The sequence below is a fragment of the Danio rerio genome, chromosome 23, assembly GCF_049306965.1.
Source record: "Danio rerio strain Tuebingen ecotype United States chromosome 23, GRCz12tu, whole genome shotgun sequence".
In the NCBI taxonomy this organism is placed as follows: Eukaryota; Metazoa; Chordata; class Actinopteri; order Cypriniformes; family Danionidae; genus Danio; species Danio rerio.
In genome coordinates this window covers 24,386,605-24,410,165 of record NC_133198.1, presented here as the reverse complement: position 1 = coordinate 24,410,165, position 23,561 = coordinate 24,386,605, and the positions used below count along the sequence as shown (strand labels likewise).

Below are 23,561 nucleotides of genomic sequence, written 5' to 3'. Positions count from 1 at the left end.
TATAGTTTGCAATGGTTGCATTTCAGAAAACCACAGTAACGTTAAATAAACATCAGACTCAGTGTTTATTTTAAAGGTTTGTTACATTTTGCTGAAGATGTTAATAATGTAAGTGGTACAGTTGTCATTCAAGAGGTAGGATGGTCCTCTCCCATCAGCTTTTCGCACGCAGTGCAACTCTTACATCATAAAAACCTATTGCATGTGTTCAAATGTCCATTACCTGTACGCATATATTATAGTGCTCATCATTGGTTGAAAGTGTGCAAGGAATTTCTCTTCTTTACCCAATGTCGATATAAGCTACATCATGCCAGGAGGGGAGTAGAGCCTTCCTCCCAGAAATGTCAAATTGGAAAGAGAACGACTTTGGATACAGCAAACCCTCCACCGTTCAGCCCTCTGAATCCCACTTTCCAGACAACAAATTTTTCTTCTTGAAATATCATGCAAGTGTGAGGGAAAGTGAAAAAGATATGGTAATGAGTGAGAGTGGGGGTAAAGACGGATGGAGTCAGATGCAAAGAAACATAACAGAAGGACTTTAAAGACCAATGGGAACAAGGAAATTCAACAGAAGAATTAAAGCTGTAACTTATACATGTTTATTTCTTTAATAATTGTATTAAAATTGTCAAACAGTATTTACAAATTACAGATATTTAGAGATTGTCTGAAATCAGTTTTCAGATTTGTAGGTCTGTTGTGACTGACAGAATAAGTGAAATATAAAAAAACTCTCTGACACATTAAACTCATTTTTACACCGAATTGCTGTCTAAGTTGCCATAGCAAGGTCCAATTTAAAGCTTTTCTGAAGTCTTCAAGGAATTAAAAATAAAAATCTACTAAAAATCTCTGGACATTTATAAGCAACCAATATCCTGAATGAAACCTCTAAGGTTTCTAACCACAAAATCTGAGGATAAAAAAACAAAAGCAAAAACAATGTATGAAATTTTATGATGCAATGACTATAAATATGAGGATATCTGAATTATGAATGGATTGTAAAAGAGACAGAACAGAAATATGATGAAGTAGGAAAAAGACTGCTGAATGCTGAAAATGCTTGTATCTCTGATGATGTTGGTGATGGAAGCTCCACTATGCTCAGAGCAGACCAATGCGTTTCAGAGCAGAACAGCGGGTCAGTTTTACTGTGCTGCCACCTCATTTATCTGTGCCGCCTCAGGGGCCGCACCATGATGCCACCAGGCAAGCAGCTCGCTCAGAGTGCCAGTCAGAAGTGTCCGGGTGTGCACTTTCAGGCTATTTCCTCCACACAATGCAGCACAGCTTTAGGAATTAACCCTGATCCCTGAGATGAAGGGCAAGCCAGTGAAGACCTTCTTCTTGTACTCTATGTAGTCCTCTCCAAAGAAATGGATGAGTGAGATCTCCTCTTCCTCGATACGCTCCCGAAAGAACCGCCAGCTGGCGACTGTATATCCCAGTATACATATTGGGTTGCACAGCATTATCTGAGGAACAGGGATTTGCAAGAGTACAGGTTTAACACCACGAGAACGTTGACATATCATCTAGACTACCAACCGAACGCTCAAAGTGTTCAAAAATATTTTGCCTCCCAAAAAGAAGACCTGTTTATGAAATGCCTAAAATAAATAATCAATTATTCCATTCTTCATGCACAAATTAGGGACGCTCAAAATAACCGTTAACTGAAAGGGTGTGCTTTTTTAACTGATTAATGGTATCATTTAATGGTATCATATATTTTAAGTTGGCACGTGCAACCACATGTGCCTAGTACAGACGTATTTTGCCAAAGAAGCAAAATGAAAGAAGGATATTGCTGGTCACAGTTTGACACAGATGAGTTGATGCCAAACCAGCACTGATGCTGATTGCCTCTGTCCTGGATCTGCGTCATAATCTCAGCAAATAGGCTATGGATGATTTAGTGTACAACCTACAAACCAACCTTTTTTCCATTTGGAAAATTGCAGTTATTAATAGTTCTAACAAATTATCAATTTTTAAAATAGCTTACATAGCTAATCTACGAATAGAAGAAATTAAAAGATTTTCTTGATTTGTGCATAATGATAACTTCGCACCAAACTGAGGCTTTCATTTTACAGCTTATAAAACATGTATGCAAATTAGGGATGCTCATAATAATTAATTAACCGTTAACCTAAAGGATGCATTTTTAATCGATTAAAGGGATCGGTTAAATGATTAAAAATATTATCATACATATTTTTAAAGTTTGGCTGCATCTTTGGCCAAGCACAGCGAATGCACTTTGTGCAAGAGGGGCATCTTTTGAATGGTTTAGTAACAGCCGGAGCGTTTTGCAGCGTCCTGCGCACCTCATGTTTTCTGCCATTGCGTGCTATGTGCTCGCAGTTGAAAGAAAGTCAGCTCTGAGCAGAAAAAGCGTATTACGTCAGTTGCATCTTTTTCATTCTTCAATCAAATGAAAGCAGAGGCAGGGTTTCTGTTTATTTTACGTGGAGCGATTGATTTGAGATACATTGATTGATTTGAGATAGCCTGCTATTTTTATTTGACAGAAGAAAAAAAAAACATGTTTGGACAAACAGCATGTGCTGGTTCTTAAAAAGCATTCAGTCAGTGTTTTCGTTTTGTAATCTAAACTTGTTGTTTAGAAAATATCTTGGGCAGGACTATTTTATGCATATAAAATAGCATGCATATTTTACAGAATGAATGATTTGAGGTAACCAGCTATTTTTATTTGACGGAAAAAAAGATGATTGGAATATGCTCTGTTGATCAGTATTTTAAAATGCAATATTTAATGTGTCACACAGAATAGACACGTCAATTATTTTTTACATTTAATAATAATTTTATATTAATCTGACCCGTTAACCGTTCATATTCGGTTAATGATCAGTTATTGTCATTGGCAAAATTAACTGAAATGTGCATTCCCAGCACAAGCCTAAACAAATGAGCTAATACCATCCTATGGTCTCCATTCTGTCAGCAAACAACATCCATTTTGTCACGTTTACAGTGTAGTTATAGCTGAGGCTTGGACAAGTTTCCTTTGTGTTGTCGACATGTCAAGAATGCTGTTTTTTTGTATCACACTTTGTATTGCCCGCCCTTCCAAAGGATGAGCACTTAAACTGATATGGTAAAGCCAATCCCATGATTAACCCTTTATATCACAGTATTTAGGTAGCCTCTAAAGCTCAAATTCAGATTTAAAAACTTTTATTTTTTGTACTCTTTTAAGGGACAGTACACCCAAAAATAAAAATTTACTCAACCTTTACTCAAGTGTTTCCAAACCTTTATGAGTTCCTTTTTTTCTGTTGAACAAACAGTTATATAAACGTTATAAACCTGTATATATTGACTCCATAGTCAAACAAATAATATGGAAGTCATGGGATACAGGTATTCAGCATTTTTCAAAATACCTTCTCTTGCGTTTTAAGGAAGAAAGAAACTCAATCAAGTTTGTGACAAGTGAATGAAGAGTAAATCACGACAGAATTTACAGTTCTGTTTTTTTTATCCCTTTAAGTGATAGACCAATCAAAACAGACTGGGTCATCTGACCAATCAGAACCTAGTAGATTAGGGTCTCTACTCAAAGGCGGGCTTTGGAAAGAAAGAAATGAGCTGCAATCTATATTTTGGTAAATTTAAAGTCTCAATGAACTGGAAGCTGTGATCGTTATTTTTTTCTGTATTGTGATGCAGTTCCAAGAGAAACAGAATATTAAATGAGCAAACAGTGGGCGTGGCTTGTTTTTTCTACCGTGGGCTGAATAGGTGTAGTAAAGTAGGCATTTCATTCAGAAAGATCGGGAAAGGGGTTTTAGAAGTTATTACAACATAACAGAACCCTCCTGCTTATTATTTCAGTTTTTTTTTTTTTTGTCAAAACTGACAGTTGAACCAGAATGGATAAGTATGTTAGTCATGCCCATTACCTCAAAATCTTGTAATCTGATAATTTAACTGAAAACAAATAGGAACTGCATTTTCAGATTTCAATTAAAGATTATTATAAGGGCAAACATTTTTCTTAATGACATGCACTGATGAATAATTCACCACAAACCTAGCTATGTGCGCTAACAAAATCATACAGTTAGTTGTGATTCCTAGGGACTTTAAAATGTTTTTGGTCCATGAAATGTCCAACAAAATTAGAAAGCATTAGAATTGGTTGCTTAATTGAAAATGTACCTGAGTGCCGATGCTCCAGTAAAACCAACCCACATAGGAAGGATGTCTGAAGAGAGCGTAAACCCCAGTGGTGACCAGTACGTGGCTCTGGGCCTTCTCATTCTGCACTATATGGTTGAAGTTTGACCCTGCCGTCAACATGGCCGCTTTGCGCAGACCCTCCCCACACATAACCATCACCAGACCGACTAAACATAGCCAGTTCAACTGCTTTATCTCTGATGGGGAAAAAAATAGAGTCAGTTCACCTGTATTAAATCTTCCTTAAATGTTCATTATTCAAAAACAAGCAGGGGAATGAACTTTTAATTTCAATAAATACATTTCAATATTTTTCAAACTAAATGTTTAATTCTTATAATGCATTCAAAAATCTGTATAATATCATAAAATCCCAGCTCAAATTGGAACTAAAGAATCATTACTTTACAAGGAAACATTTTTCCCCTTTGCAAACATTTATAAACAAAATTCATTCCAAAACTGTGTGGTATAAATATATTTACATAACTTTAAACTGACACTAATAAAACATGATATATAACTTTATTCATTGATAATTTTACCAAAGGTATTTTTACAACTTATGATGCTCCATGCATAAAAGTGTCTTAAATGACCAATTCAGTTTTTTTTATTGGGTACATGTAAAAATCTTTTTTTTTCTAAATTATCTTTTTTTTTTAATTAAAAACTACACTTTAATTCCAAAACATCTCCTCTGCTTCAAAACAGACCCAGATGTATTATGACATCTTAATATTGTTTATAATAGTGTTTTTTCATAATGCTAAGTTCAAAAACAATCTATAGGCTTTACCAAAGCAAACTTAAACCGAGTCAGTAGATCATTAAACCTGTCTGCATAACAAACCTGGAACGAGAAGCTTTTCTACAGTGAACTCCAGCCAGGAGGAAACAGCTGCTAATGTGTACTCAACACTGTGGTTGAGCAGGAAAGAGTCTAGTGACAGACTGCGTGGGTTGATGATAGCGGTAACCAGGTACTCCGAGTAGTGAAAAAAGGACAGTGAACACATATACCTAGTGGAACGAAACAGGAGTCAGAACCAGATAGCATAAGACAAATCACATCCACACCACACATTCTTGTTTTGTAACAAATAAAGTTCATGGGATTTTTTTTTAATGAGAGCATTTTTATAAAATTTATATGTTCAGATTCTGTTACTCTTAAAGGCAATCTCAGAATACATGATAAATACAATAAATATAACTCTAAAGATAATAAAAACATAAATAGTAAACATAAAATATAAAAAAAGAATATCAGGTTTGACATCAGATAGTGGAGTCTGAGACTCAATTATTCAGGTGGATTTAGGTTCAAAACTTTCACTTTAATAGGATGAAAATAAGAAATTCTTAGAGATGACATTGACTATAACATTTTCATTGCCATACAACTAAAATAAACATAGGATATTTCAGGAAATGCCTGATTAAAAAAGGGGGAAAAAAGCCATATAAACCTAAAGGGATAGTTCAACCAAAACTAAAAATCTGTCATCATTTACCCACCCTTTACTTGTTTGAGTTCACCACAAAATATGACATTTTGAAGAAGGTTGAAACCTGTAACCATTGACTTCCATAGTATTTGTTTTCCCACTATGAAAGTCAATGATTACAGATGCCCAAAATTCTCTCTTTAGTGTCCAAAAGAATAAAGGAATTCATTTGGAACCACTCGAGAGAGAGAGAGAGAGAGAGAGAGAGAGAGAGATAGAGAGAGAGAGAGAGAGAGAGAGAGAGAGAGAGAGAGAGAGAGAGAGAGAGAGAGAGAGAGAGAGAGAGAGAGAGAGTAAAAGAGAGAGAGAGTAAAAGAGAGAGAGAGAGAGTAAATGGTACATTTTCATTTTTCGGTGACCTATCCCTTAAAAGTTGTTGTAGTTGTTTGTAGTTAAAGTCTTCAAATATAATTTAATTCTTAACAAAAACGTATTTACCAGCCAAAGTGTGTCCATGTTGTATCTGCAAAACTTAAAGTGAGACCACATCCAAAGGTAAATCCAAGAAAGCAGGCTCGAACAGCCACCTAAAGATATAAAGCAAGATTTAGTTAGTCAGATCCTGATGCTGCAAACCCACATACTTCTTCTTGTCTTCTTGTAGAGCTTATTGATATTGACAGAGAAACCCTTAGGAGATCCCATTAGAGTGCTGATAATAGGATTACACCTGCACACAGGACACTTCTACAGTCCTGGACACTTTGAAACTAACGTTACACAGCTACATATTTCTTTATTCATTTTAATTATTTATATGTGTTTCGGTTAGACTATGGTAGTTTTATTTGCCTAACACACATCTTCCAGACAGTCTCTCTTGAGTCTTACCTTGTATAAAGGTCCCTTGTATATGATTAGCAGGAAGCCATTGATAACTGTGATATACGCCGCGATGGCTATTTTGCCGTTCACGTCTGTGAGGTAATCGAATATCCAGTCAACGTGAGAGCCGAATTTGACAAGTAAAGGTATTATGATGACGGCTAGTCCTGAGATAAAGCTAATAATACTGATCCTCCCTTCTAGCACCAACTTGCTGCCTGCCATGTTGAAAACAGCCAGATCTCGCCGCGAAATCTCGCGTGGCTTCAGAGCTCACGCTAACTTGCTTATTAATTGGTTTGACAGCGTTTCCACGCTCAGTAAACTGTAGATATGCATTCATTTATTGGGTTGAACTGAGCTCTTACGTTAAGTTTACAAATGGGACCACAGTTTTGTCCTCAAATATATTTGTTTTTTTAATATCCCTAAATACTTAATGTTTTTAACATACGTTTTTAAATACATTGTTAATTTTCTTATATAATGCAAAATTATTTTTATTGATATGAAAAATGGTGTAAATCTCCTTTAATTTCCCCCTTTTTCCTGCTCAATTTGACGTGTTTCATCTTTTACAAATAACAAAAAAAGTGCCAAATGTTTGATCCATTATGGCAATCTTTTTACAGACAATTTCTATGATGTGATGTCATTGGCCCATGGACATTTCCAGCTTGTTATTAAACTATTTCATTACTGTAACAAGAGGCGATTCAATCACTTTATATTAAAACAGCTGTCATAACATTATTTATCAATATGTGGGCTTTTCTGGATTCTCAGAAAATATGGAAATTAAAAATGTAAAACAGTGTTACTGTTTACATCCCTCAGTAAGCTATATAATCCCTTTTGCTTTTTTCCTGTTTTGTGTATTGATGACGTCATAACTCGATTTGTGCAATTTCATTCATACAAACCCACATCCCCTGTCAAGTATTTAAAAAATAATTATATCATAACATTATAGAATGGCATATCTCAAATTTTCAATTCTCCTTAAGGCAAAAGAAAAACATTTTAAAATATTACATTATATATACCCTTTCAATAGACTTTTACACTTAAATTGCAATTTTGAAAATTCACTATGCCACTTGTGCAAAATTTAATAAATATTATCATTGCATTAGCCAAATATTTTATTCATAAATGCAGATATTTCAAACCCCTCCACTACTCATTGTCTTTATAAAAGAACCAAAAACCCTTTCAGATGCCTTGGCTAAAGTGAAAACAAAAAATGCCTTAAAAATATTTATTTATATTATATAATTTTAATTTATAATAATAATTTTGTATATAATTTATTTGATTTTTTGGACAATTCTGTGCTCTTGTGTTGAGCCTTCCATATTTGATACATAATTTATAAAGTTGAATGTCATTTTTTGTATTTGGATTTTGTATTTCTAATAATAAAAAAGTCATTTTTTGTTTGTTTTGTTGTGGTTGTTGTTAAATTTTCTCTGTATTATATTATTACACTTGTAAGAGATGTACCTGTTTCATCCCTCTGTTCCTGTATCGGTTTTTGCCAATTAAAAATGCATTTATTTTATTCTGATGTGAATTTAAAAAATCTAGAAGGTCTATACGTAATTATAAAATAAAAATACAAATTTATTTAAAATTCTGATGATAATACCAATAATTATTATCCTTATGCATATTATTATTTATAATATATTTTTAAAAAGTCCATAAAAATATAACCCATTTGAATTCTCAATACATATGGGCATATCGTGTTTACTTGCTATTTTCCTTATTATGATTTGCTTATCATCATTCTCATCATCCTAACCAACATTTTATATTATTTTAATTCATTATTGCATTTTTCATATAAATAATTGCAGTTTTACTCATTCAAATAATGACTGTACAATTAAAATCTACAAATTAAGTTATTGATCAGTCAAAATTTGTCAAACAGGATCCTATTTTTATTTTGCAACCCATGCACACACAATAAAATAAACTATTTTAAAAATAATATTACAGCTGTAACGTATATTCGGGACAGCAAAGCACTAAAATAAGACAAGCACAATATTTGTCCTATAACACAGAATGATGGCTCTCATTGAGTGTGATAAGAAGCATAATTCCAGCATACTACAAAGTGTTTAGAGTAATTCAGATATGAGCCAAAATAAAGATTTAATGGTTTAATAATGTCAGATGGACATCTCCCTTGTGTACTTCTTTGTGTGTCCATTACAAAGCCGCTCATCTGGCTGGACACTGGCAGACAGTACAGTCGCAACATTAAAAAGACCGTCTTTACATCTGCATCCATCTGCTGACTGCTGTTTCACTGGGAGAACAACAACAGAGCCATGTAACTCAACTCTGAATACAAATTACAAATGACCTACATGCAATAACTTTCAGTATATTTGTTACAAATGAAACATTTAATCTTCATATCACAAGGTTCATAACACATTACAGCTCATTTTTTTATTGATTTAAATGAACTGAAATTGCAGGCATAAATAATATGTTTTCCTGCAGATATGTAATCAGCATTTTCAGAATATCGTTGCAAATGTTTTACAAATTTAAGAAAAAGAAATATTCAAGAAAACAATCAGGAATGTTGATGAGGATGAATACAAAATTCTAAAACAGTGAAAAATAGAGTATTAATTACTAATATTGGCAACGTTGGTAAATATAAGCAATGAAGGGGTGAAAAGATGCTTTTACCATTTAACTTTTTAAAGGGTTAATTAACCCAAAAATGACAAATCTGGGATTAATTAGTCACCCTTATGTCCTTATAATCCTCTGAGACCTCCATTCATCTTCACAACAGAAATGAAGGTATTTTAGATGAAATCAGAGAGCTCTCTGACCTTTTATAGACAGTATGGGTCGTGAAACATTCAAACTTAAGGGCAGAAAAACAAGCAACAACAGTGCAGTGAAGTTGTTTGGTGTAAAACAGCATTTTACATTCAGAAGGGCTCATCCTTATGCCCTAAGCCCTTCAAAGGGTTAACCCAGTGCTGTTTTGCCCATAGTAAACATGCGCTCTGATCTAATACAAAAACAATGCATTGCAAAAACCTTTTTTTGTATAAATGGGTTCTTATAGCTTTGTATGGATGTAGGGCAACTGGAGCCGGGAACACTTCCCAAAAGTCTGTTTTTCATTATTCCAGAGGTTTCCATAATCCTGGACAATGCCGTATCCTGAGCAGATGCTGTGGTGGTCATGGAGAAGTGACAGACGAATCTCCGCACTGATCCCGTGGGCCAGTCTAAACACCCACTTGTGACCTACTCACACCTACAGCCTCTCCACATTGAACATCCAGGGTTCTTCAGCCTCTGGAGCCTAGAATGCAGCTCTGCACAAGACGGTTGGCCAGAGAGGAAATGGTCGTGCCCAACAGCCTGGTTTCTCTCAATGTTTTTTGCCCTTCACTTTCGTCAATTGGTATAGTTTGTTCCTCGCCACTTTCGCCCCTGGCTTGCTTTGTTTAGGACTTGTGGAGCTGCGCATCAGTGGATTTGCTCTTCAGTTTTTGTGCATTCAGCAGTGAAAATGAAACCACACTGAACCGAACTAAACTAAACCGAACTTCAACTCTGAAAAGTGGACTGATAGTTTCAATTTACTAGAATTTACATTGTAAAAAGTGTTATTTAAATAAAGATTAATTGAATTGAATTGAATTGAATTGAATTTAAACCGCTATGAAAAGCCAAAGAGTTGTCAGATTTTACCTAAATTTGTGTTCTGAGGATAAACGAAAATCTCAGGGAATGTAAAACAACACAAGAGAGCGTAATAATTGCCATTTTGTTCTATATTTGCTTAGTACACCTTTGTGACTAGGAACAGAAAATTGTTCAACCACCTCTTGTTTCACACGTCTAAAAATGCGAGGAAACACACAGGCCAAACTCACTTAGAAATTCATCACAATAGGGAAAAGCAAAGAACAGCTGTGGTTTGCAGCAAAGTTTGTTGAGCTTCGCAAAATGGATGTGCTCTGAATCAGTCTAGAAGAGGATGTGTGTTTATCTTGTCAGAAGGATGGTTCGAAATGCCAAAAAACCCACAGCTGCAGAATTGCAGATGTTTGTTGTGTCTTGTGGTCAAAAAGTCTCCAAAACTACAATTCCACATCAACAATATTGTTTGAAAGGTTTCCAAGTAAAAAGCCTCTACACTTATCTAAAATCAAACCCAAGCATTTTTTGTTTTTTTGTGTTAATATTTTGAGCAAAACATTTTCTCCCCATCTTTCTTTGCTTGTTTTTACCAAGCGTGCCAATATTAGTTGAGGGCAGTGTATAATTGCATGCATTTATAAAGAAAATGACTTATTCTTCTCATTTAAACAATAATGAACATGCCATGATTTAAGTCCTCAGGATCAACACACTGTCCCTTTTTGCGGGTGATGCGGTAATGTCTGTGTGATTTTGCATAGCACCGAAGTCCTGTGAAAATGCAAGGAACAGTTTAAAACACGATCTCCAATCTGTCAACATGAGTGATAATCAGTCAAAAGACACTCACTCACCTTCCTCACACATGCAGCTGTCATAGCACTTGTTATTGAAGCCACGGTTATGAAGCTCACACACATGCTTTCTGAGATTGCAGCAGGAACCTGAGAGGGGAAGAGTAGAAATTGGTGTCATTTTTTTTATTAAATCGTTTTTAATACCATTTAAATGTTTCAAGTCAGTATGAGTCTGTACAGCTGGATTTGTTTTATCAGTATTATGAGTAATATTACTAATGAGTTATATTATAACAAATTAAGTAGATCTTAAAACATAAGAATTAATACTTCTGTCCAGAAGTATTCAATTTAAAAAATATGTTAAAATATATATAACATATTTTGAATATTATATTATATTATATTATATTATATTATATTATTATAAAAAATAGATTTAATAAACAAAGCTAATAAACAAAGATATTTGTATTGATATGTACAATAATTATCCAATTTATGAACAAAAATTATTACGAGACCTGCAGTCTCATTGTTCATACCACACATCTTTAAATAAAATTTTATTAAAGCAAAGGGGGAAAATATCACCTGGCAGACAATCCAGATGATGTTTACAGACATTATTTTCTGATGTAAGTCTCACAAGTCCAGTGCTTGGGCTTTGTGTAGCCTGTTTTTCAGAACCTGGAATGAAACAGCAATGGTCAACTGTTAGTATACAGAAAAAAAAAATAAATAAATAAAATAAAATCAAAAATATTCATTCAATCTTTTACCTTTAGCTTAGTCCCTTATTTATCAGAGGTCACTACAGCGGAATGAACCTCCAACTTATCCAGCATATTTTTTACACAACGGATGCCCTTCCAGCCACAATGCAGTACTGGGAAACACCCATATATTATATATATATATAGGCCATATGCAAGAATGTTCATGTATTAATCACTTTCTTATTTAATGTGAGAAGTTTTTAGGCAACTATTTCAAAACAAGCATACTTAAAATTTAAAAAATATATGTATCTACTACACCCATACGACACTTCATATCATTGCATTGTAAAGTCTTGTTAGTTTAAACTCCTTATTTAAATTTTTTTAACATTATTTACATTACACATGTCTGAACATGTGGGCAGTGGGTAGCACGATCGCCTCACAGCATGAAGGTCGCTAGCTCGAGTCTCGACTGGGTCAATTGGCATTTCTGTGTATTTCTGTGAGTTTGCATGTTCTCCCCTGATCGTGTGAGTTTCCTCCTGGTGCTCCGGTTTCCCCCACAGTCCAAAAAGATGTGGTATAGGTGAATTGGGTGAGCTAAATTGTCATTAGTGTATGTGTGTGAATAAGTGTGTATGGATGTTTCTCAGTGATGGACTGCAGCTGGAAGGGCATCCGCTGCGTAAAACATATGCTCGATAAGTTGGTGGTTTATTCCGCCCAGGCGACCCCAGATTAATAAAGGGACTAAGCCGAAAAGAAAGTGAATGAATAAATGAATGAATAAATAAATGAATGAATAAAACATCATAAAGTCTTCTCTCAGACAGTATATGTTAAACTTAAGTTCCCTTTATAAGCGTAAATTGAAAAAAGAACAAAGGTCATATTAGAAACACAAAAAAAAACACACAAAAAAAAACACAGGGTTATGTCTGTGAATATATGCAGCAGGGAAAGAAATCAAACTTATGTTGGATCTGTATAATAACCCTAGTTTTAAATACTCCTTAAATTCTCATGCAGAGTGGATAAAATAGACCCCCATGAGTTTTTAATGTGACCATTATTTTACTGTGAGTGTGTTCCAAATCGCATACTTATGCACTATTCTACGCCATTTTGTAGTATAAATAAAGTACAGCATTCACACTAAAAACTCTAAAAATAATATAAGTGCACTTTAAATACCTGGATGATGCACTTATTCAAATGAAAAAATGAAGTGTGGAATGATGGACGCTTCACGCGGAAGAGGCTGAGCTTTCAGGCGCTGATGTTGGATGACTCTATTTATTTTGGATTATGGAAGAAAAATTCTCCTACAAGAGTGATAACACCACCTCCCGAAGGTGAATGCGCTTACTGTATATTCATGGCAGGAATTACTTGTTACTTTGGTCATTTATTTCACTAATTTGGCAAGCGTCAAACGTCATCAGGGAAACGGTTTCAATTTCCGCTTATTAAAAAAGACCTTAGTATTCTATTTGCGACGACATGTACTATGCTGTAGAGTGTGTAAGTGCATAAGTGCATAGTGTATAGTGTGCCATTTGAGACACAGTCCATTTAAAACCATTTATTAATAAATGCATCACTTCAAAGTCCAAGTTTTCATTTCTTTTTTCTATTTTTCTGTAAATTTTGACAAATGTTCTAATTATATTATAGATTCTTAAATATGTGTAAGAATACATATTTTGCCATTTAAATGGCTTAACAATGATCATATTTTCTGATCTATGATGAGCGATGGTTGCCGGCATTTTAGTCTGCGTTAGAGAGATTAGAGTGACTGGATTTACTTCATCAACATCTCCCAAAATACATGAAAGTAAGTGGCTGTTTAGCAGGGATACGTTAGGAGTAAATATTCTAGTAACCAAAACAGTGTGTTTAAGATGCATTGTCCAATTATGTTTAAAAATATATATTATTGGGGATTGTGACATCACAGTAGGAGGAAATTTGGAACAGTGTGTTTTCAGACACTACTTCTGATTTATGAGAGTTATAATAAAAAGTGGATGGACTTTCACCAAAACTGCCTGATTGTTTACACACAAGAAAAAAGACATCATGTAAACAGACATAACGTAAATGTGAATTTTGCATAATAGTGCCCCTTTAAAACTTTAAGACAGCATGGTGGCTCAGTGATTAGCACTGTCACTTTACAGCAAGAAGTTAGCATTTCTGTGTGGAGTTTGCGTGTTCTCCCCGTGTTTGCATGGGTTTCCTCCAGGTGCTCTGTTTTCCCCCACAATCCAAAGATATGCAATATAGGTCAATTGAATAAACTAAATGGGCCGTGGTGTATGTGTGTGAATGCGAAAGTGTATGGGTTTATGGGTTTTCCGTTACTGGGTTGCTGCTGGAAGGGCATTCACTGCGTAAAACATATGCTGGAAAAGTTGGCGGTTAATTCTGTGGTGACCCCTGATGAATAAAGGGACTAAACTGAAAGAAAATGAATGAATAAATGAATGAATGAATAAATGAATGAATAAATGTATTGTATGTGCAATATTGGTTCACCTTGCTTTTTCGAATATTGCTTTTTATCTCCAGGCCTCATATCTTCATAATCCGTCCAGTCAAATAAGGCCATGTTAAAAGTGGGCGCCACATCCCCACCTAAATAACGTCTGACCTTAGGTACAAAAATAAAATTCAGTATTCATATCATTATATGGGGTAATGAAAATTCACTTTGTCATATGATCATAAATCACTTTCTTAATCCTTTTAGGTGTAATGGAACAAATCATGATGGTCTGTTGTATAGCTTTGGAGGCAATAAACAAGAAATGTGTGGATTAAATTGATGGCATGAACCTATTATTCCTCATAATGTAGGTCATTGGGATTCAATTTTATTAAGCCTGTTTCTAGACACTGATAAATGAGAAGCTGAGATATTTTTAATCAGTGTGATTGAAAAGACTGAACAGCGAGCTAATGGTTACCTGCGGTTCACTTGAGGGGTTTGGATTCCCATCGACTGCTGCAGTTATGGGCAATATGAAGGTGCCAACAGTGGCAGCAGGAAGCACTGGCTCTGTGGGACTCCCAAAGGAGGCTTTATTGAGCCTTTGATCAAAAGAAACCCTCCGTTTCTTCCCTGATGCCAAAGACTCTGCGAGAAGAAAATGGCAGGCAGATAATTAAAAAATAGCAGGACAGCTACAAGGGAGTTCTACTTGGGAAAGTTTGAAGGGTTTCTTTTCACCTTCCTCATGAGGAGCCCTAGTGATGTGCCCTCCAAACACTTTTCGAACAGTGGGACGCCTCATCGCCTTCTCTGGAGTCTCGGCACCAGGAGAAATATTCATTTTTTCTTGAATTAAGGAATCAGAGCCCATGAAGGTCTTCTTTCTAGGAGTCATTACCCGACGTTTGTCTGCCGGTTCCATCTCTAAGCGAACGGGACTGAGGCCCTCCAGGTCTGGCCCTTCATTTTGGGTGTGGAAGATGGCAATGCGGGGTCTTTCTCTGAGCTGACCGGCTGTCATCCTCTCCTTGCGTCCTCTGTCTGTCCTTTGATGAGTGTGATGATGTATGGATGCCTCTGGCTTGGGCGGGATTATTATGTTTTCGCTGAAGACTTCCATTGGTGAATTGTGGTGGGTGTTGGTGCCCAGTGTCATAGCCATCAAGTCAAAGATGAGAAATAAGGCAAAATACCAACAGGAAACTGCCATTCTAGATGTAGAAATGTAAATAATCAAGAATTAATAATAATAATAATTGTATATGTGATTTTAAAATGTTGATTATTTTACACACAAGATACAAGAAGCTTGTTTCTGCAACTTTAATGTCTGTATTGGACTATGACAATGTTATTTAGATGCATGCATCTTCTCAGAGTTTGGTGCACTGAGGTTTATAATAAATCTTCAGTCTCTCACTTACCATTGTCTGTTGTACACTCGGGTAAGATGATCTGTTTTGTCCACTTGCAGGCTCAAGCACTGGCATATTTTTGTTTAGAAATCTATTCTGGGTTTACTCACCTCATACTGTATCTCCAAACTTGAAGTTGAAAAAAAAACTGTCCCTAGCTATAGCCTTCGGTTTTAGAAAGTTTATTTATTGTCTGTACCATTGGTGGGTACTGATAAATTAAAATTAAATATGCATGGACATACCTCCAAACAAAGTAGCCATTTAAAGAGTTGATTTCACTACCTGCATTTAAAAAGATTTGAAATGATTTGGAGTTTGAAACATTGGCCTGTAGATGTTCTGAATAGTTTTTATCTGTCGTTGTATGTGTGTTTTGATGGATAAATAATGTTTTTTTGTTTGTTCGCTTGTTAAACCGATGTGAACTGTATACTGCTTAATCTTGGCTAGAACGCTCTTGTTAAAGAGATTTTTTTTTATCTCAAAGTGCTTTTCCTGGTAAAGTAAAAGTTATAATAATAATAAATAGATTTATTCTAAAATAAATTCAATAGTTTATAATTAGAATATGTATTCTGTATTCTACTGTAGGTCTGTTAACAAATGTTTTCATTTATTACGATTAAAAAAAGGGTTTTCCCACCAAATATTACTTTCCTAACTCTTCTGATGTAAAAATATTGGTATTGTGTTGTCTAAAATGAATATACACAGTGCTCAACATATATAGGTACACCTGTCACAAATCTTTTAAATTCATGTTTTTAATAGGAAGCTATATAATATTATATTTGTGCATATTCATTAGATTAGTCAGTACTGAAGCCAAATCTGGAGCTTATCTAACAAAATAACTAAAGATAACGGTCCAAAAACGAGTACACTTAAATGTATATGTTATAGAAAAATACTAAATACAAAATTTAAAAAGAATAAATAAAAATAAATAAATATCTGTTTAATAAATCTGTTTTATTTAAATGCATCAAAATATATTACCTACACTCTCAGAAATAAAGCTGTCACTGGGGTAGTAGTACCTTTTCAAAAGGAACATATTTGTACATAAAGCGTCCATATTGGTACTTTAAAAGTATATATTTGTACCTAAAAAAATTTAAAAGGTACACTTTTGTACTTTTTATGTACTAATATGAACCCCTGAAGTACCACACCAGAGACAGCTTGCATACCTTTATTTCTGAGAGTGTATATTCACTGAGAAATGAATAAAAACGTTCATTTTCCAAATGAGGTTTACTCAATTATGCTGAGCGCTGTACACGGCTTCTTTTTTGAATAACTGTCATTTATGCTTTACATGCCAATACTTTTTATGTTTTAGTTCAAAAGAAACATGATCAGTAGTTTAGACAGAAACAAAACAAAGCAAAACAACATTACATTTCAGTCAAACACATTGTAAATCCAGTAAAACTTCCTAGTGTTCTCTTTATCTTTTCCATAGCCATATTTGTATTATGGCAGATATACAGAAAAAAACAAATATTTTAGCTTTTACATATTTGCATGTACCTTGTTATCACTGTCTTGAGCTTATTATGAAAATATTCATATTTTGCATTTTAGGCCTAAAATCATATATAAAAATTTTCATACTGCAGGTACATTTAGATTAATCTGAAAATTAATATTCCTTCACACAAGAAGGGCATTACAGAATGCAAATGCAATAAAAAAAGGAGTTCATTTAGTTCAATTTATTTAAATGGTGTAATGCTATTCTGCTCTCCAAATATCTATGTTAAGCACATCAACCTTAGACAAATATAGAATTTGATTGAGTAATTGGATTTGAGAAACCACTTGGCTTTTTTCAAGCTTGTACACCATAAAGTAAAAGTAATGTCCTGAAGTAAACCAAAGCAATGCAAAGAGACAGATAATTTAAAGTTTTGTTTTTCTTTTTGCAAACATTTGCAATGCTTTGGGAGTTGCACCAAGCTCTGGGTCTTTGATCTCGACACAACTGGACAGAATTGAATATATAGGCTGGGGGTGGGCAATGGAGTCTGGGAGAGTTAAGAAATGCTATATTCCCTATCTGACTTATTACTACAATATTTAGACAGACATGTATAAGCACATCCGCTCTAACTGAAATTTTTGTAAGCATCTTAGAGATGAGGATGAGGAGAACTGATCCAGGCCAAGGGATTTTTATCCTCAGAAAATGGATTACGCAGACTGAGCAGATGAGTGTGACTAATTAAACAAGCGCATTTAGCTTTCATGTACTGACAGACTAGAGTTGTGACAAATCCAGCATTTCCCAAAACGCTGCTGCATTTACATATATGAACAGCAAAACTTGGAGATTTGACCAAGAGCTTGTGATTTGGATGTTACAGATAAAGCCTGAGGATGTTAAAAGATTATTATGCAGTAGCTGAACTTTTTCAGATGTTAGTTGTTAAACCCCCAAGCTATTTTATGGCAGCATGCCACATGCAATTAAGTTTGATGTATTTTTGGGGGGAAAAAATACAGGAGGCAGCAAAACGTGGATAAAGTTCAGGGAAATGCATTACTGCACATAACCAATGTACCACAAAAAGAAAATGAAATTATTTGAAACTTAATGCAATAGCTCATATCCCTTTGAAGCCCAGCATAATGATAATTTAGCAGAAAAGGAAACAAATAATGAGCTTCTATCGGTTTCCTATGCACTTAATTATTCAAAATCTGCATACTGCACGATGTTCATATTATCATCGTTAATTTCAACATCCCTTGCTGCGCACGCCGATGCTGCTCATGAGCCTAAAAATATCAAAGCTTCACCCCTTTCTCTCATTAGTCTGTGTAAACAGTGACATGATTAATTCAATAGGGAATCTGGGCTCGTTCTTAGTATGGAGACTCCACTTTCCCTGCTCACGAGTATCCTAAAACTATCCGCTTTTAAAGCAGCTGTGATATCACACCATATTATCTGGCAATAAACACGCAACATACTGTAAACAAAACGGCACATTTAGTCATGGCATCTATACAACCTATACATTAACAATAGTTTTATCAAGGCAGCATATTTCACTTAAGCTTAACAAAATAGCTCAGTAATGCATTATGAAACAATAAGAAAAGAAAAATAATTGAAAGTGATCACCTGTTCTCCGGTGTGTGTGTGTGCCTTCCGTTATTGCTTGTCTCAGTTTACAATGAGCGCGAGTGAGTTGTGGAGGAGAGAGAGATGTGGAGTGTGAAGAAGCGCAGTCTCGAGCTCTCATTGAAGACTGAAGACTGCGAGTCACGGGCGTCGCCTATAACCTAAATACCTGAACAAAAGAAGAGCTCTCATCTCATCACTGACTCTATCATTGGACAAAGTGTGGCGGTTTGGAAAAGTGTAGGCATTTGCACGTGTTGTAACCTACTGTTGCAGTCAGTAGGCTAATAGACAACGCAATCTCATGATGTTTGATCATGCTATTCTTCCAGCTTTAAATAACTAAAGGTATGTGTTATTTATTTTCCAATATTTGAACATATATTTAGATATGGAAACATAAATTAGTTTTCTGATAAGATTAACAGACATGAATATGTATGAATTACAAATTCAAATGAGAAACATTGGTGCTGTGATGAAAATATGTAAAAAAAATTTTTAAAAAAGTGTGTGTGTGTGTGTGTGTATATATATATATATATATATATATATATATATATATATATATATATATATATATATATATATATATATATATATATATATATATATATATATATATATATATATATATATAGTTGAAGTCAGAATTATTAGCCCCCCTTTGATTTTTTTCTTTTTAAAATATTTTCCATATTTTTTTTTTTTTTTTTACCAGAGCAAGGAAATGTTCACAGTATGTCTGATAATATTTTTTCTTCTGGAGAAAGCCTTGTTTGTTTTATTTCACCTAGAATAAAAGCAGTTTTAAATTTTTTAAAAACCATTTTAAGGTCAAAATTTTTTGCCCCTTTAATTTTTTTCAATAGTCTACAGAAGAAACCATCATAATACAATAACTTGCCTAATTACCCTAACCTGCCTGGTTAACCTAATTAACCTAGTTAAGTCTTTAAATGTCACTTATATCTGTATAGAAATATCTTGAATAATATCTTGTAAAATATTATTTACTGTCATCATGGCAAAGATAAAATAAATCAGTTATTAGAAATGAGTTATTAAATTTATTATGCTTGGAAATGTGTTGAAAAAAATCTTCTCTCCATTAAGTATCTATATAACTATATAATTATATACATATATATAGAAAAAACAACAACAACAATTTGAACTTGTTATTCTGACAAAAAGCTTTAATGTTATTAATAATTAGGAAGAAAAGTTAGAATTTATAGCAAATATGATTTAAACATAACTAATAAACAAGGCAGGGTCTATGTGGGGAGATTTTCCTTCTGCTTAAAACTTAAGAATTGTTTTTTTTTCTTTTCTGAACAATAAACATCTCAAAGCAAAAGTTAAAGAATCACAGGGAATAAATAAAATAAATCTGATTCTTATTAAGTCTATGCACCCAATTATATTTATTTATATCATTTATAAAAGAACAAACACATGTCACTATATCATAAAATAAACCACATATATGGATATGCAAAACTTATTTGAGTTAAATTATTATAGGCCTATAATGAATATAATTATTATTTTACTACGCATAAAACTTCATCTAAGACGATGTCAACAAAATAAATATTAAAAATATTCCTTTATTCAACCCATTATTAATAAGTAATAACTCTTAATCCCCAACCCATCTAACTTTTTTTTATAAAGCAACAAATCTTCCTCTTTTTTTAATTTCTCATTTTACATTTTCTAGACAGAGTTTCCCTCACAATGCAACAACTCCCTACTACCACTGAAATTAAAATGAACATTTTGTTGGCATTAGTATCAATATGTTAGTGTTAAGGTTTTATATTAGCACCAAAAAATATACAAAACTGACATTTAGAACAGGGGTTCCCAAACTTTTCAGCCCGCGACCCCCAAAATGACAATGCCAGTGACTTGTGACCCCCAATATTCTCTGAGGTGGTGGTTATAAATACAGAAACCTTGTATGCAATGACGCACACAAACACACCAATAGACCCAAGTCTATTCTTTGTTTTTTTTTTATGTATGTCAGTGCTGTAAATGGGCTAGAAAGTTTAACCTGGTGTTACAAAATCTGCTGCATCTGACAGTATTGCTGTGTCTTTAATATAATGTAATTACCCGAGAAGTCGCAATCCAATAGAACTAGTAACTATAAGCTACTATAGTGACTATATAGTTTATAGTAACTATAAACGACTATTTTTTTCTCTTCAGTAGGTTATTGATATAATACAGTAAGTCTTAAGGTTTAATAAAAATTAATTGATTTTTGAAAATCACCAGGCGACCTCCCTTCATTGTCCCGCGACCCCTCAGGGGGTCCCGACCCCCACTTTGAGAACCACTGATTTAGAAGATAAAAATGACTTTCTTAAAAGCTGCCTCCCTTTAGGTCTTGTACATTTATTTGAATGATGAGAAGGTCCTATTCTGCATTCCATTCATTTGGGAGAATGTAAGCGCAGAGTGATAGCAAGAAAAGATGTTCAAGAAGTGTCATTGTTCTTATATTCTGTAAACTACTGATGAAATCTCTAAAAAAAATAGTAATTTATGTTAACATTTGACTCAAACCCAAATCCAGTAAATGCAGAAAAATTGAAATTCCCCATAGCTCTATATTTGAGCATCAATTGCAATTACTGCAGAAACTAATTAAAGCGTGCAACATAGACAGTGTGTGTCGGTTATGGAAACAAATTTCTTCATGTTATAGAAATATGTAGCTACTATATAAACATGTCACATGACTTCTGGTTCAGATCTTTTGGAGATGCTTTGGAGAGATTTTCACTCAAGACACCTTCAAAGTAGCATTGAGATAATAATAAAACACAATACAATGTCAAAAATACAAACAAATGTTTTGCTGATGTCCATATGTCTTGAAAAGACAGTTAACACAAAACGGAATATTCTGTCATCATTTAATCACACTGCAATTATTCCAAATCTGTTGAAGATAAAAGAAGATATTTTTTAAAAGGCTAGAAATATATACAGCTGGAGACAGACTTATTAGCCCTCCTGATTTATTAGCCCCGTTTATTTTTTCCCTCAAGTTCTGTTTAACAGAAAGAAGATATTCTCAACACACTTCTAAACATAATAGTTTTAATAACTCATCTCTAATAACTGATTTATTTTATCTTTGCCATGATGACTGTACATAATATTTTACTTGATATTTTTCAAGACACTTCTATACAGCTTTAAGTGACATTTAAAGGCTTCACTAGGTTAATTATGTTAACTAGGCAGATCAGGATAATTAGGCAAGTTATTGTATAATGACGGTTTGTTCTGTAGGCTATCGAAAAAATCCGGCTTTTAAATGGGTGAATGCTTTTGACTTTAAAATGTTTTTTTTTTTTTTTATTAAAAACTGCTTTTATTCTAGGTTAAATAAAACAAATAAAAAAATAAATAAATTATCAAACATACTGTGGACATTTTCTTGCTCAGTTAAACATCATTTGGAAAATATTTAAAAAAAGAAATCAATAATTAAAAGGGGGGCTAATAATTCTGACTTCATCTGTATACAGACGCCATGTGTAACCATTGATTTCCATAATATTTGTTTTTTCCTACAATGGAGGAAGTCATTAGTTACAGGTTTTCAGCTTTCTTCAAAATATATTCTTCTGTGTTCAATAGAATACAAAAAAAAAAAAAACCACAAAAACATTTGGAACCACTTAAGTGAGAGTAAAAAATTAGTTTTTTCATTTCTGTTCTCATTTTAAAGTCACTTCAGTTTATACTGCTGCTTTAATATTTTCTTCCACAAATTGGTCTTAATATATCCTATAACATTTAAAGCACTGCCTGCTCCACATATCTCTGATCTTTCACATGAATAAAATCATGATCTTTCCCTCAGAAAATGTTTTATTTTCCACCCAGGTTTATTACGACATGCTGAGTCATTTGCAAATAATGTCTCTGTGTGTGCAGCCATGCGCTGAAAGATATTTCTGAACTACATACTGCTGTTCTGTTCATTCTTGTAAGTGTGATTAAACTGGGAGGGTTTCATTCCCAGTACACGTCCCACAGGTCTGATCATATAAAGAAACCAGGCCAGAAGCCCAGAGAGTGACTGCTGGATGAATGTTGCAATGTGGAGGTTTTGGGGTTCAGTGGAACAGCAGTGGAATTAGTAGCACACTGGAGGAACACACACATGATGCACACACACACATGCACACGCAGAGACACAGCCCCTCAGCAGAAGGCAATAAATCAACCGGCCCTGTTTTTTGATGTAAGAGGATCACACACCACTGAGATACACAGAACAGTGATGCGTTGGGATTTTGCGGTGTAAATCTTAGCGAACATGAAAATTCTGCTTATTTTAAAAACAGCGAAAGCAAGCAAAGTCACATTCAGAGAGGAATTGACCTGTAATATATGAAATGCTCTGTAACTGCTGAAAACAATGAATACCGTTGTAGTGACTTTTGGAGACCATGAGATGGCGGTACAGAACAGTGTCTGGTTCAGAGATGCCCAAAGTAGAGCCTGCAGGCCAACGTTGTAACCTTTGATTTGAGCCACTGTCCCATCTGAGAGAAGAATGAGAATGGTGGAGAGGGCTGGGGCGAATGCCTTTAATATTTTCATCACAGCACCGAGAAGGTAATTTTTTAATTTGACATAACCTTTTTTGTTTGTTTTATTGCTTTTTATGTATTTTATTAAG

The 23,561-nt window shown here is 34.2% G+C and overlaps 2 protein-coding genes across 2 annotated transcripts; both read right to left on the bottom strand.

Moving 5' to 3' along the window:
- Window positions 1-591: 591 nt before the first annotated feature.
- On the bottom strand, window positions 592-6,859 carry icmt (isoprenylcysteine carboxyl methyltransferase). The gene is given in 5 exon segments (NM_001017618.1): window positions 592-1,484; window positions 4,207-4,424; window positions 5,081-5,250; window positions 6,177-6,265; window positions 6,570-6,859. Coding segments are annotated over 5 exon segments (879 nt in total). The 5' UTR covers window positions 6,789-6,859; the 3' UTR covers window positions 592-1,301.
- A 1,866-nt stretch (window positions 6,860-8,725) lies between these two features.
- draxinb (dorsal inhibitory axon guidance protein b) lies at window positions 8,726-18,967 on the bottom strand. Its single transcript, XM_001342176.7, has 7 exons — window positions 18,839-18,967; window positions 15,023-15,495; window positions 14,760-14,929; window positions 14,329-14,443; window positions 11,654-11,749; window positions 11,117-11,206; window positions 8,726-11,033 (listed from the first exon to the last, which is right to left on the bottom strand). The coding sequence occupies exons 2-7, from the start codon at window positions 15,492-15,494 to the stop codon at window positions 10,927-10,929; spliced, it is 1,050 nt and encodes a 349-aa protein (XP_001342212.5). The 5' UTR covers window position 15,495; window positions 18,839-18,967; the 3' UTR covers window positions 8,726-10,926.
- Window positions 18,968-23,561: the final 4,594 nt, after the last annotated feature.

Bases quoted from the DNA above. Each gene is read 5' to 3' on its own strand.
- draxinb (XM_001342176.7), bottom strand. From the start codon at position 15,494: ATGGCAGTTTCCTGTTGGTATTTTGCCTTATTTCTCATCTTTGACTTG. The intron at 14,444-14,759 runs GTAACCATTAGC...TTTGTACCTAAG, and splicing joins ACCCCTCAAGTGAACCGCAG to GTCAGACGTTATTTAGGTGG. The intron at 11,034-11,116 runs GTGAGTGAGTGT...GCATTTTCACAG, and splicing joins CAGCTGCATGTGTGAGGAAG to GACTTCGGTGCTATGCAAAA.